This window comes from Lissotriton helveticus, chromosome 9, assembly GCF_964261635.1.
Source record: "Lissotriton helveticus chromosome 9, aLisHel1.1, whole genome shotgun sequence".
NCBI classification, from domain to species: Eukaryota; Metazoa; Chordata; class Amphibia; order Caudata; family Salamandridae; genus Lissotriton; species Lissotriton helveticus.
The window spans coordinates 1138838066-1138853658 of NC_136070.1; the positions used below are offsets into that span (position 1 = coordinate 1138838066).

The 15593-nt window shown below is 44.2% G+C and overlaps 1 protein-coding gene across 1 annotated transcript in view; it reads left to right on the plus strand.

Annotated features, from left to right (window-relative positions):
- The window catches only part of DNAH12 (dynein axonemal heavy chain 12), a 1534490-nt gene that overhangs the window by 1026983 nt on the left and 491914 nt on the right, over positions 1-15593 (plus strand). The window contains exon 58 of the mRNA XM_078661571.1: positions 7261-7453. Within this exon, the coding sequence (XP_078517697.1) occupies positions 7261-7453 (193 nt within the window). The remainder of the gene's footprint in view (positions 1-7260; positions 7454-15593) is intronic.

Sequence of the window (15593 nt, forward strand, 5' to 3'; positions counted from 1 at the left end):
CTACCATTACATTTCCCACAATGGATGAAGAGTGAAGAGATTGCATCTTAGAGGCAACAAGTAAAAGATGCAGATTGTAAATGGAAATCTTATCTTCCTCTTCACATTTTGCATGCTAATGAGAAGTGAAGGAGGGATTTTGCTCCCTTTAGACAATAGTCTGATTTAGTTACACAAATGTAAGAGGCAAGTAGCATATACATGATCAAAACAGAGTAATGATAAGGACCAGTGTAAATAAGACAGAAAGGTCCTCTGTTGTAACATGTTCTCCTATATTGTTTGTGCTTTCACAAACAGGCAAATAAATGTGCAGCCAACATTTGACTTCTTCAGGGCTGCAAACATGTCAAAGGAATATGTACAATTATATAAAAAGTTATGATTTATAAATAGTTTCATACAAAACATCCCACAAAATCACTTTTTAAAAAAAAGTAGATAAAAACAATGGAACACGTGACAATGACTTTGCAAGAATTATACATCCACACATCACATACAAAATCTTGAAACCCAAATTGTAAAGTAATTCAGAAACCATCAGACTATAGCAACTGAAATGATATACATCAACACATGTACAATAACACATTTCTTTAAAAGGACAACTTGTCGCTTCAGGACATGAAAGGACACGAACATGTAGAGAATACAAGACTGTTTCTTATCCCTAGCATGAAACTGAAAAAATTTGCACCAAATTTTGATGATGATAGAGATAAACTGGCCAGAGACCTGTTATTCTCTAACAGTGCCACTCACAGGACTTTACCCCCGGGTGGCCCTGGCAAAGAAGGCCTTAAAGCAGAGTTCATGAAATTTGAGAAACTCAAGAAAAACTAGTTGTCTAAGTGGTGGTATGGGGTTAGACTAAAGAGATATCTCAAAAAGAAGAAAGTCCCAGGGGGACTGAGAATGCTGACGTTTCTGAATTACGATGATCTGGATCCACATTTACTGCAAGAATGGGAAGAAAATTTACACAATTCTTCTTTTACCATGATGAAATATCTTATCCAACATGCTGAGAGGGAATCATTGAAACTCAGAGAGAAAATTAAGATCTTAGAAGGGTAAATTTCAACTTAAGGAAAGTCACAGAAAAAAACCTATCTGATTCAACAACATCAAAAAATGGTGAAAAGAAGAAAGATGAGCAAAATTGCCGGGGATGACACAGATTACGGCAATGGGAGATTCTTGTAAAACCAAAGAGGATGACGGACAGAGTGTTGAACATTGCAAGCACTCAACCCCAGTCAACTGATCTGGGTTTAATCCATCATCATTCTTTAGCTCACTCCGCCACCCCAGTTCAGACATGGAAATCAGTATGAACCTGTGCTTTATGGGAACAGTCCAGCCCGAACTGCAAATCCATGTCCTCCCTGGACTGGAAACAAGCATCCTGGGACCGTTTTTTCGCTAATCTATCTCTTGAAGAGCTTATTAGATACAGGATAGGCAACAAGCAACAGAGGTTTCAGGACTAGGGAAGCCCTGGCTTGGCAGTTCGGGCTGGATTGTTCTTACGAGGAACAGGGTTAAGGCTGATTTGCGTATGGCTGGGTCTGAACTGGAGTGGTGAATTGAGCTAAGGACCGATGATGGATTCAACACAGATCTCTGACTGGGAGTGAGTGTCTGAAAAGTTTCAGTGCTCCGTCCATCATCTACTTGTGTTTGCTTTGTTCGCCCTAAGTTGGCAGGGTATGCTCAGACGTGGGTCCCTTGTTCACTTTGCAAGTGGATTCAAGCTAGCTTGGCAGATGAGGGGAGTTACCCTATAACAAGACCCTGGACTCTCCATGACATATTGCTAGTGGCTTGTGCAAGACCAGTAACAGGAATGCCTGTAGACCAGGCTACATCCCATTGGTTTCAGCCTGCCCCTGGGGACCATGATTGTCTCTTAAAACATCCCTCTACAAAAGGTCTGGTTGTGCAAGTTGCTACAGAATCTGCGGACCCAAATGTCCTACCTCTGGTTCCATCGAGTCCAGCTGACTAGAAAGTTGTGGGAGGAATATTTTGTCGGATGTATGACGTTACAACGCAGGCTATTACAACGCCTGCCTTTACAACGCGGTTTTTACATCGCATACCATTACAACGCATAGTGCTTTTAGGCGCTGGATAGTGATTTATTTAATTTACTATTCCAACTCCAGTCCCCGTGGATAGTAGGGAAGGTGTTGGATAGTAAATTAAATATATTCCCTATCCTAGAGCGCCCCCCAGCGCAATGCGTTGTAATGGTTTGCGTTGTAATGACCGCGTTGTAATGGTAGTGCGTTGTAAAAGTTTCATTGTAAGTGATGTTTACCATTTTGTCTTCTGTTAGTGCGGCATTACGGTCTTTGAATACTTCATGTATTCTCAGCTGTTTTTCTCATGCAGTAGAGTACTCAGTGGAGAGTTTCCTGTCCTCTCTCGCAGAGGAAGCCAGAAGTGAACTGTTACAGTTGGTCTGTGATGGCCGAGAAGCATTGAAATTTGCCATAAAACGTGGTATGAACTTCACTGATTCCTTTGTTAGAGCTATAGCACAGCCAGTTGCACTGCAGAGACATGCCTGGCTGCGTCAGTCTGGGGTTTCAGAGCCTGTACTGAATAGTCTGAAAGATATGCCGTTTGATGGTGTACATTTACGTGGTGTTCATGCTGATTCAGCTTTGCGACGATTCCGAGCTGCACGGTGTGATAACGACACTTAGACATGTCTTTGAAGGCTCTGCTTTCTTTCTTTCTTTCTTTTTTTCTTTCTATTTTTCTTTCTTTCTTTCTTTCTTTCTTTCTTTCTTTCTTTCTTTCTTTAGTTCTTTCTGTCGATGGAAGTTCTTATTCATCACTGAGCTGCAATATGTATTCTTCTACTTGAACCAAGTGTGTTTTTTTCTGCAGAAGTTTATGGTTGTTTAACTAAGCTTGCAATTCTTTCCACATTTTTGCCTGACCCTTACTCCGGTCAGTTACTATTATGGTAGTGTAGTTATTCTGCAGTACAGATGTGTCCTTTACACTATATTCCATGATATTGGCTTTCTGGATTACTATTACTGCCTGGCGCACATGTTCCTTCAACTCTGTCGTTGAGAGTGTTTCAGCAGTTTATTTGGGTTTGGTTTTTGATTGCTACTTGATATACAGGTCTTTCAGTTTGCTTTACTCCGCAGAAGAGCTCAAGCAGTGATACCTTCTTGGCAAGGTTCGTACTCTATGTGGAGTATCTTTTGTATGCTGTGTCAGCATTTCTATATATATATCTGCTCAGTTGTGATTCTCATCTTGTGCCCTGTTGGACCCTCATTTGGGGTTGGAGAATTCTACCTTTTGTGTCTGGTGATTTCTCTGACGTATGATATCATACATTTATTAAGTTTGATACCCCTTGTTAGGTGCTTTTGATATATGTACCTCCATGGGAGTCTCACTGTATATGATCTGATTTTTGATGAGAAGATTATGTACTACGACCCTTGCCTTAGTTTTGGTTAATATGATGAAGTGAATCTTATATTTTTATATGGTATTTGTGTGACCTTATGCTTCATTTATGGGCATATGTCAATAAGCAGAGGTGTCATTGATGGCACAGAGAGTATCTATCAAAAAATTCCTTCAGGTATTTTCACAGAATATAGCTGATACTCTACATTATTAGTTTATCTGGCTATGGCTTTTCGCCTGGTACTTGCCTTTCGTGTAGGTGATAGATGATGTTACTTATGATTGATGGCAAAGGTTCCCTGCTTTTGCTCTCAGTATATATGTTCTTTGTTGGCCACAGGATAATCACCTTGTGAGCCTTGAAACACTTTATGTTTTACTCTTCAGGTAGCCATTGTTATTTCATTGGCTCTTCCACCCCTTCCTGTATACATGGTGATCTCTAGGGAGACATAGTCTCTCCGTCCATTCTATTCCTTCTACATTGAAGGGTACTTAATATTCTTGACTCTTTTGGGGTTATTATAACGTCTTGTGTTATTACTAAAGATGTTGTCTTTGTGAAGGTCTTTTACCTCTATTGAAGTACCTTTTCTGCTCTCTGAAGGCATTCCTACGCGTTGCAATGGGGGACTAGGTGTTTGCCTCATGGCTTCTCCTTTTTCTGTATGACTTTTATTCTCTATTCATATTGTAACATTGTGCTAACCTTGAGTTTTGCTACGCTTCAAGGTTTCTTTTTCATTCTTTATATCTTCTTCTACTTTATACTCTATTACTTGCTAATGCTGTCCCAGGCAATTTGCATTAGGCTAACGTTTTGGATGGCTATTCCTTTCCTTCGTGGGCGCACTGACCACTATGATTTCCATGCTATTATGCAGTGGGGGGCCACTTGAAATTAAGTTTCAGGGGGAACCAAATTATGCGGAGAGTAGGCTAAATTATGCATCAAAAAAGGCAAATTATGCGGCATAACGTGGCACATTTTGTGATCTAATGCATTAATTCTTTTAGCCTGGATGACAGGGGGAGAGAGTGCTGGTAGTAAAAGGGAAGGGGGCAGCACTTTTCAATTCGCGCCTAGGGGGGCAAAACACCTAGAAACGGCCCTGCTAGATGCGGTTAAGGAGTGGTGTTAATTTGGGGAGACTTTCAGAGCGGGCAATTTGAACACAAATGGCTTGAATTTGGACTGTGTTGTTGGGGACAGTGGGTTGGATATGTACGTTTGCTGTCTTTTTGTGTCTGTGGATCTGTTATTAGACACTGCTGAATACTGTTACCCATGTATAAAAAGATTCGGGTGAGCCACGTAGCTGCATTGTTTTCTTAGCGATACGTGCTAGCTGTGTAAATGAAATGCTTAAATGAGTTTAACATATGATTTAAGGGGTATGCAGTGGCCGTGTGGTGTTGAGAACCTTTTGCAACGGCCTAGGCTACATGTGCAATCCTGTGCATATGGGCAAGCCGCGTTAATGGGGTGATTTAATGGGCTAATATGCTTGACTTATGAAGCATGCAGAGGTTTTTGTGGTGTCCAGTTAATCTTTAAATGGCACACCCTACATGTACAATTGTATACATGCAGTGGTCACTGGTGCAATAATACGTTTGATTAAAAACAAACCTGGTGATTGTGAGGTGCTGGGACTTGGCTAAACCCCGGTGCTCAGTGATGTTTGTCTGTATTTGTAGGTGGGGTAGCGCGAATCATGAAGTACTCGGTGGTCCTGTTGTGTCGATATATACATTTTGACATGGTACGCACTACATGTACAATACTGTACATATAGTGGTCACAGATGTAGATATGTTCGGTTGTGGAGATTTCTGATGGCTGTGAGGTGCTGGGATTTTGGTGACCCACCAGTGCCCAACTATGTCTGTTTCTCACTTTTAGCCTTTGGACTCCAGAGAGAATTGATGCAGCCTGGTGAAAGTACATGCTAATATAGATCAAATATGGGTGAGTGAAGATCTCATATGATGGTTGGCAAATACGCTGTTTTATATGCGGAACTTTAGTAACAAAGAATACTCAATTTGATCCTTATTATTAGCTGCAATAGGGTGTTGAAAGGGTCCCATGTGTGAAATGCTAATGACATACTGGCTCAATTGATCACCAGTGTTTCTTTTTGCCAGGTATTTTATATGGTTAATAACTGAATTCCCAGGAAGCACAATTGTGGGAGCGTATTAGTTTAAGTTGGATCATTTTTTTATCACATTGTTTTCACTAACTAGTGGTGTCTTGCACTTGGTCTTACATATCACTCATTGTTGCTGATTCATCCCCGGTGCTGGTTGTTGGTATCGGAGTAGTAATGACATACTTTGTTGCTCAATATGTCCTTGAATTATGTTTTAGAGCGGTAATGGATGCCTGAACGATTGAGTATTGATAGGGTGCGCTGGAATTGGTGGATCTTGATTGGATACTCATAGATGTTAAGGGTTTTTTGTCATCCTTTTAAACACATTTAGTATGATATCTTAGTACACAATTTCCATGAGATGTCTGGTTAGGTGCCTCTTGTATTTTTCCCTCTTTTCTATGTGTTCTTCCTCTTTCCTTTAATTTTGTGTCCTGAGTGAGTTTTACAATGAATAACAAACTGATGGTGTGGATTGTTTTAGTTTCTTTCTTGTGATAAGAACCTGTCTTGTATTCTCTATCATGTTTGTGTCATTTCTCGTCCTGAAGCAACATGTTGTCACAACTTTTTATGTATTTTTACATGTTCCTTTTACATGTTTGCAGCCCTGAAGAAGCCATATTTTGGTGAAACACGTTGGCTGTTCATTTCTTTGCATATGTGAAATAAAGAACAAACAATAAAGGAGACCATGCTCCAACACAGGGCCTTTCTGTCTTATTAACACTAGTCTTTATCATTATTCTATTAAAGATTTGCCTCTCAAATGTATAAATGCTTCTAATGTGCGACCAATGGTAGCTAGTCTTAAGAGGTGGGTAATTGTTTTGTTTCTCACATCTAGTGACCACAACAGGCAGTCCAGCATTGAGATCCCTTGCTGCCAGAGTCTGTTCAATAAATGATTTACTCTGCACACCTCCGTGTGGTACATGATGAAAATAAATAAATGAATGCTCATGGCCTCTGGATATATTGAAGGGGTCTAATTCCCTCTCACAGGGAACCTAGTGCTCGCTGCTTTTTATTGTGCTTATGGAAGCCATATCACTCTGTGAGAAACTTACTACACCACCCTAATGAGAGCAGGGACTAGTGCCCCGTGAGTGCCCCAAGATCTGGAGGACACCAATTGACTTGGGCAGTAGTGAACCTGAGAAAAGCTTAGGCCATTGTTGTCCTGGCAACCTGTCCTACTCAGAGGAACATGGGTCGTTGAATCGTCACTGATTTTATTCTTTCTTATTTTGTTCCACCTGGTTGGTTTCGTCAAGATACATTTTTTAAATTTTCTTTGCCTGTGAACATTTCTGGGCTCTCGAGGGATATCTAGAAAATGTAGTGTAGACACCTCCTGATGTAGGGTGTTGTGAGGCCCTGGTATTCTGAAAAGCAAACTACTATAGTGTAAACTACTGGGCGGAAGCAGTAAATATTTTGTGGACAGTTATTGATAGTGGACAAATAACCCTTCCATGATCAGCATAATTTCCCTATTGGCTACTCTTTTCTTAAAGCTACGTTGGGTGTTTGTGTTTCAAAATGGGAGCAGTAGTGTGTGTGACATTTTTGAGGAGTTGTATTTTACTGTGCAAAATGTACAACTAAATACTGTGGCACATTTCCTTTTTTTTTTTATTAGACCAGAACTGGAAGAGGAAAGAAATGCTTTGATCCTTCAGTCTGCTGCCAATAAAAAACAACTGAAAGAGATCGAGGATCAGATTCTGGAAACTCTGCAGTCGTCTGAAGGGAACATATTGGAGGATGAGAGTGCTATTCAGATATTAGACTCTGCCAAGCTCATGTCTAATGAGATCACGAAGAAGCAACAGGTAAATAAATAGGCGTAAATTGTGGGGGACGAGGGCAATTGATGAATACTGGGTTGTGGGAGCGCAATTTGAACTAAACAGGTCAAAACGTCTCTGGCTCAAAAGGCACAAGTTGAATTTAGATCCTGCAGTTATCTATGCACAGATGACATTGCCCATTCACATGTGCCAAAGAGATCAAGGTATGAACATCTGCACAGCGAAGAGGATGTCCACTGGTCATGCAGGCTACATTTATGTGCATATTCTTGACTCGTGGAAAGATGCGCACATTGATTCACTCAAATGGACTCACTATTCCACTGTGTCTCATCTGAAGAGGGGCTGTATCATAAACAAAGTGTGTCTGCGCACATATTGCTTGGCTCAATTCTGTTTTGATAGTTACAGACTTGTTTCTGTGTTTCATGTGCCTAACCATCGTTTTGCGTGTGGGATCTCTTGTGGTTACCGCAAATGGTTATATTGCATTTAACATTAGTTAATGCTCAGTTATGAAAAACGTTCTGAAAGGTGTGCTAGCTCATGAAAAAAAATTTCTGATGGATAGATCTGCCTGTGGATTCCTCAACTTTTGAATTACCCCCATGCGCAGCATTCCACAGAAACCTTTCTCCTCAGCTCTCCTACGTTGATGAGGACATCACAATGGAACGGCTCTGCACGCAACATGAGGAGGCTAAGGAAGGGGAGATTGTGGACCCTGATCAGGATTTTGAAGGTCTGCAGGAAGAGAGTGGCCTGGATACTTCTCCTGTATGGGAACTCTTGTCTCTGAAAGGTCTCCCAACATAGGAGGTGACTTCCTATCACTCTGTGATCCGGAAGGTAGTGGATTTGCTGAAGTTGCCTCTTCCCCCAGCAGAATTGAAATCTAATATTTTGTCTGAGGTACTTCATTCCCTTTCTTCTATCTTGGAGACTTTACTCCCTTTCAACGAGGCTGTGACTGAGCCCATCCTTGATGTTTGGCACCCTTGATGTGTCTGCTGGGTCAGAACATCTCCACCTGAAGATAGGGAGTCCAAATTCATGGAGCAATCTGCGAAAAGGGTATTCTCTTCAGACAGTATGGCTCTCGAATCAACAAATGCTATAACATTTTGGGATGCTACATCCATACACTTATGACCTAAGCAAAGGAAGTGCTACCAAAACGACGTTCATGGTCCTTACGGATGCTCAAGCTGTGGCCAGCCAGGTCGTACAATCTGGTCTGGACTCTGCTGATTCGGTTGCTAGGGCAATGAGATTGTCTGTGGCAACCAGTAGGCACACTTGGTTACGGGGTTCGAGGTTCTCCCCAGATGACTAAGCTTCCCTGTTAGACCTGCCTTTCGAGGGATCCTGCCTATTTGGGGCCCAAGCTGACTCGGCGCTGCAGCGCTTTAAAGACAGTAGAGCTACAGCAAGATCTTTGGGTCTCCAGTCTCAGTCCAGGAGCTTTGGATAGCGCATGTTTGGTGGTTTTGGCAGGACATTATCCTTTCATGCCAGGCAACAGCCACAACAAAAGGCAAAGCCCCTATATAGATCATACAGGGGAAAGGGCGGAGGTTGACTGCAGGGTGCAGCACAGCAGCCTCCACCTCCTCTTCTGCCCCTCCAACTCATGCGGCAGGGAAGTAGCTCTACCTCCGTCATCCTAGAGCATGCTTGTTCTGTGGGAGGACGGGTGTCCCAATGTCTACAACATTGGAGGTCTGTTACTACTTATCTCTGGGTGTTGAACATCGTAAATAATGGGTATGACCTACCCTTCTGTGAGTTTCCCCCTTCTCACTCTCCACATCAGGGTTTGTGCTTAGAAGAGCATCTCCTGCTCCTCCAGCAGGAAGTTCTGTCATTACTGCATAAAGATGTGATTGAGGTGGTTACGGGGCAGGAAAGGGGTCAGGGAAACTACTCGCGGTACTTCCTGATTCCCAAAAAGGACGGTCGCTTAAGGCTGATCCTAGACCTCAGGGTCTTGAATTGTTACCTCAAACAGGAGGAATTCAAGATGTAGACCCTAGCTGAGGTTCTTCTTGTGCTGCAGAAGGAAGAATGGATGCTGTCGATCGATTTACAGGATGCATATTTTCACATTCCCATCCTGAAGTCGCATCAGAAGTATCTTCATTTAACGGTGGGGTCTTAACACTACCAGTTTGCGGTCCTTCCTTTCGGTCTTGCTTCCTCACCTCGGTTCTTCACAAAGGTGAAGGCGGTGGTAGCAGCACATCTCAGAAGATCGGGGTCCCTGTTTTCCTCTAGCTAGATGACTGGCTGCTCGAAGCAAAGTCGCCAGAGATGGCGTTGCATCATTTGAATGTAACAACACAACTGTTGTTCAACTTGGTTTTTTTTATAAATGTACCCACATCTCATCTAAGCACAGCCTGTTCAGAGGGGCAGTACTAGACACTACTGTGAGTTGTGCCTCCCCCTCTACAGAGGATTCAAGACATCCAGGCTATGATTCCATTTTTTCAGAATAAATGGCTGTTCCAGTCCTGAAGGTCTTGCACCTGCTTAGTCTGTTCGCTTCCTGCATACTGTTGGTCAACCATGCATGCTGGCATATGAGGGCCCTCCAGTGGTGCCTCGGCAGGCAGTGGTTTCAATACAACGGAGATCTCGAAGAGGTGGTCAGGATCTCCAGAGACACTACAGCGGAGCTGTTATGGTGCAGTGTTCCAGGCAACCTGCCTCAAGGGAAGCCATTTCAACCTTCTTTTCTGCTGGCCACAGTGATAACAGATGCCTCCACTATAGGGTGGGGAGCTCATCTGGGGGATCTGGAGGTCAAAGGCCTTTAGTCTCCAGAGGAAAGATTGTTTCACATCAATCTTTTGGAATTGCTGGCGATATGTTTGGCTCTCAAGGGCTTTCTTCCCTCCTTTTGTGGTCAGTCGATTCACGTCCTGACAGTCAACACTACCGCAACGTGGTGTATCGACAAAAAGTGAGGAGTAGGGTTGTATCTTCTTTGCAGCGAGGCTCTGAGACTCTGGTGTGTGCGTGTAGACAGTCTCAGTCTGCAGTATTCGGCTGATCACGAGTGGTGTCTCCATCCAGAGGTGGTCCTTCACATTTTCAGGATGTGGGAGTTTTCTCAGTTGGACCTGTTTGCCACTCACAAGAATACCCACTGCCTGTCATTCTGCAGTCTCCAGTATCCGAAGTGGGGAGTGTTCGGGACGCATTTCAGTTAGATTGGGGCTGTCAGCTTCTTTATGCGTTTCCTCCCATACCCTTGATTTCTCTAATTCTGATGAAGTACGCCAAGACTGGGCCCATGTCATATTGATCGCCCCGGATTGGCAGCGAAGGGTGTGGTACCCAGGCCTCCTTTACCTCTTATCGCACCCTCCACTCCATCTCCCTCTCAGGGCAGACCTCCTTTCGCAGTCGCTGGGGCAGCTCCTACACCCACACCTCCAGAGCCTGCACCTTCATGCCTGGATATTGAACGGGGCAACCTGAGCTCTTTCTTTCTCCCACCGAATGAGGTGAATGTTATTTTATCGGCCAAGGGACACTCCCCCAAATTTTTCTATTTTTGTAGGTGGGCCAAGTTTGGTAAATGGTGTGGAGAAAGATCAATTAATCATTTAAAGGTCCATTTGTCTGATATTTCGAGCTTCTCTCTTTCCCTAGCACAACAGGATTGTGCAGTAGCTACTGTTAAAGGATACTTGTCTGCCATGTCAGCTTTTCTCTATTTACCAGATCAACCCTTGTTGTTTTAATCTCCCATAGTAATGAGATTCATTAAAGGTCTCACAAATAAGTTTCCTCCCACTCCTTTTATCATGCCTCAGTGGGATTTGAATTTGCTTCTCACTTTCTTGATAGGTTCACCTTTTGAACCATTACATAGTTGTCCTTTAAGGCTTCTAGCGTTTAAAACAGTATTTTTGGTTGCAGTCACTTCCACTAGGAGGCTGAGTGAATTGCAGGCTCTTAGTTCCAAGCCTCATTTACATCATTCTATGCGGATAAGATAGTTCTTAGGGCCAGAGCTGCTTTCCTGCCTAAGGTGGTCACTCCTTTCCACCTAGGGCAGTCCATCACCTTACCCACTTTCTACCCTCCACCTCACTCTTCTAATAAGGAGGAGAGACTTCATCACCTGGACCCTAAGAGGGTGGTCTGCTGGACAGACCCAGGGACTTCAGGTTGGACGACCAACACTACATCAGATATGTGGGCAAGAAGGGGGCAAGGCAGTCCACAAGAGAATGCTGTCCAGGTGGATCATCCTCTGTATCAACATCTGCTATGGCTTGGTCAATAGGGAGCCTCCTTGAAGAAACTAAAGTCTTCATTCTCAGGGAATACTTACTAATAGAAAGAAGAACTTGGCACAGAAGCTGAAATATGAAAAGACATCTTTATTAAGTGAAACTACGTCACACAGGAGCCGTAGCAACTGAATGAGGCAGTCTGAAGAGTACAGAAAACAGAGGCCTTTTATATGCTTAGGGTTACAAACTTCAGCATACAAGTAAGGGGCAGTCCTAGCTTTTGCAAGCATGCAAAATACCTAACATGGGCATACAAGATCTGCCAAATATTAGCGAATAGGAAAACATTCAGAACAAAGCATCATGAAACCAGAACATCCCCTTTGAGTCATGCTTTTGCCCGACCCGATAAGTCAATCTATGACAGCACCTATATGTCAATCAGTAATGGCAGAACATGTTTGCGTGCTTCAAAGGAAAAGGTTGTGGAATAGGAAAACACAGGGAGAGAATAGCGAAGGCCAAAAGATAAGATACAGCACAAGAAGAATGCTAAAGGCTAACAGATAGTTGATACAGGGATTAGGTGGCCAGACAAGAATTAGTTAGGCCAGCTGGTGTCTGAGATGAGTTACAAGGCAAGGACAGAGGGGGTTTTCAACACGTTGCAGTCCAAAAGGGCAGAGACACTTCGTGAATCATGCAGCATGTGTAAAGGCAACACAAAATGGAGTTTGAATGTAAAATGAAATCAAAATTAAGGAACCTCAGACCCTCCTTTTGCCATTACACAGGCAAATCCTAATTCCTTGTTTAGGCGAGCATTCTACTTATTTCATAAAAACAAATATATGTAAGCTATCAGCAGGAATACAAAAAGAACAAAACATTCAACATTTAGATAGCAGAAGAAAGTAATGACCACTATTACAAACAGGATTACCATTTTTTTTACAACCCTAGGCAAAAGCAAATCCTAAAATTACTTAGTAACATTTTTAGTGTTCCTATGTATTTTAGAAACTTATTATATATTCAGATGAAACAGTGGCGATCCTTATCAATGCTCTCAGATGAAAAGGGATACTCTTCCACAGAGAATGGACTTTATTCTGCTTTTACTAAACAGAATACTACTCTAAAACAATGCCAGCAAAACAATAAGAATCAGTCTCCTAACACCCATTTTATGCAATCGCACTGAAACCACTTGTGAAACCACAACCATGCCCAAATTCCGTTCTAAGCCTCTGTGGCAGACTTCTATTGTCCATGAAATGTGCTCCTGTTGTTTTCTTCCGCATTTGGGCCTCTTGATTCAGGCCTTCCATGAGAATAGTACTTATCACCATCCGTTGGAGTGCCCTCCTGGCAAACACTCACTGCTCATTCGACAGTCTCAATGTCTCAATGCAGTGCACCAATATCCCTCCTCTGCGGCAGGCACTACAGATAGTGTGCTCTCCATTGATCAAGGGCACAGATCATTTTATGCAGATCCGGGTCTACATTCTAAGGCTCCAACACTCATTACTCAGTGTCAGAGAATGCTTAGGCTGCTCTTTCATGGGCACCATAATGTAGTGCTTTTTGCAATCTTGGATCCTCCGGTGCACTGCACTTCCGTTGGAGCAAAGGAAAAGGGGGGTGTGTGTGGCCAAAACTCAGGCCAAGGGGCTCAAGGGACTGCACACTGTCAGAGGTTACCAGCACATGACAGGTGGAAAACTGAAGCCTCAAAACAACATTAATCCTTCTCTTTCGCTCTTTTGCACTGAAATTCTTGTTCTGTGATGTCCAGTGCCGTCTGATGGAGCAAGTGCGATGCTTTAAACAGTTCATTGTATAACAAGGGGACTGCAAGCAGGTGGCCTGCAATCTTCAAAGGAGTGGCCATATGCCATGGGACAATTCTGGTCTAGAATATACTGTCATTCTCAAAGGCAATACGAAGACAAAAGCAGTAGGAAAAACAGTGCCTCTAGCCTCTTCAATTGGGTTTCCGTGTGAGAGCATATCCTCTACCATCTAAGGGTAGATAACTACATGAGAATTCTATCTAAATGGATGTCTTCACACATAGTGGCATCGTCTAACGGGGTAAACACATTTTTTTCTCTCAATAATTACATATAGGTGTTCCTAAATTCCTTATCTAAAACATTTCAAAAGAGAAATCGCATAATACAGATTATCAGGGACATGTAGTTACCTCCCTTTTAATAACTGTGCATCAGGTGCACTATGCAATACACAGACTAATGATCAAAATGTGGAAACTTGTCTTATAATAGCATTGAGTCAGTTAACCAGTCCATCACTACCATGACGGTCAGACTGGAAAACATCGAGGTAGACCTAAAGAAAATTCTTAAAAACCAGTCTGGTTATACAAAAGGGAATTATACATAATATAGGTGTTCCTAGTATATTACTGCAATCTGGAAGTGTGAACCTGAACAATACACCTACAATAACCCAGCACTTACCCAACTCAGCGCTAGCTTGCGCTTTTTAAAAACATAGTTCCTCACCTTTACTTCAGGGACCTTTCCCTCGACCCTGCCTCCCGCGCAGCCGAGCTTGACGCTGCCGCGGCCTCTCAACCACCCGCCTGCCGCCTTCAGCGGACGCTCCCCGGCCACGCCCACTTTTTTGGCCACGCCCACTTGGGCTGCTACTTAGGAGCTGACTGCGAGCTCTTCCTCACTGGATCACTCCCCTGCCTTCCGCGGGAGCTTTTAGCTAAGCCTGACTTCTAACCCAGCACTTACCCAACTCAGCGCTAGCTTGCGCTTTTTAAAAACATACTTTCTCACCTTTACTTCAGGGACCTTTCCCTCGACCATGCCTCCCGCGCAGCCGAGCTTGACGCTGCCGCGGCCTCTCAACCACCCGCCTGCCGCCTTCAGCGGACGCTCCCCGGCCACGCCCACTTTTTTGGCCACGCCCACTTGGGCTGCTACTTAGGAGCTGACTGCGAGCTCTTCCTCACTGGATCACTCCCCTGCCTTCCGCGGGAGCTTTTAGCTAAGCCTGACTTCTAACCCAGCACTTACCCAACTCAGCGCTAGCTTGCGCTTTTTAAAAACATACTTCCTCACCTTTACTTCAGGGACCTTTCCCTCGACCCTGCCTCCCGCGCAGCCGAGCTTGACGCTGACGCGGCCTCTCAACCACCCGCCTGCCGCCTTCAGCGGACGCTCCCCCGGCCACGCCCACTTTTTTGGCCACGCCCACTTGGGCTGCTACTTAGGAGCTGACTGCGAGCTCTTCCTCACTGGATCACTCCCCTGCCTTCCGCGGGAGCTTTTAGCTAAGCCTGACTTCTAACCCAGCACTTACCCAACTCAGCGCTAGCTTGCGCTTTTTAAAAACATACTTCCTCACCTTTACTTCAGGGACCTTTCCCTCGACCCTGCCTCCCGCGCAGCCGAGCTTGACGCTGCCGCGGCCTCTCAACCACCCGCCTGCCGCCTTCAGCGGACGCTCCCCCGGTCACGCCCACTTTTTTGGCCACGCCTCCAAGTTGCACTATAAATCATGTGCCTTCACCGTGCGCGCAGCGGACGGGCGCGCCGTTTGCGCGCCAAAGGCGCGCCTAAGGCAAGCCCGTCTGCGCCCGTCCGCGACGGGCCGGGACCAGGGGCCTCAGACTCTGCCCTTCCTTTGGTGTACTCCTCTGCCCAACTATCTTCCCTCTCTGCTTCTGTCCCCCTTTCCCCCTCCGCTGTCCAACACTTATCCTCGCACGGTATTTATGTCCCCTCTCGCTCTTGTCCCGTCTCTCCTACTCTCCTTCCCTCAATCTCTTTCACGTCCTCTGTTATTGGCCCTACTCCCGGTTCCCCTGCTGCCTCTGCTATCCTTCTCAACACTCGTTCTGCTGTTAAAAATCAAATTGCCCT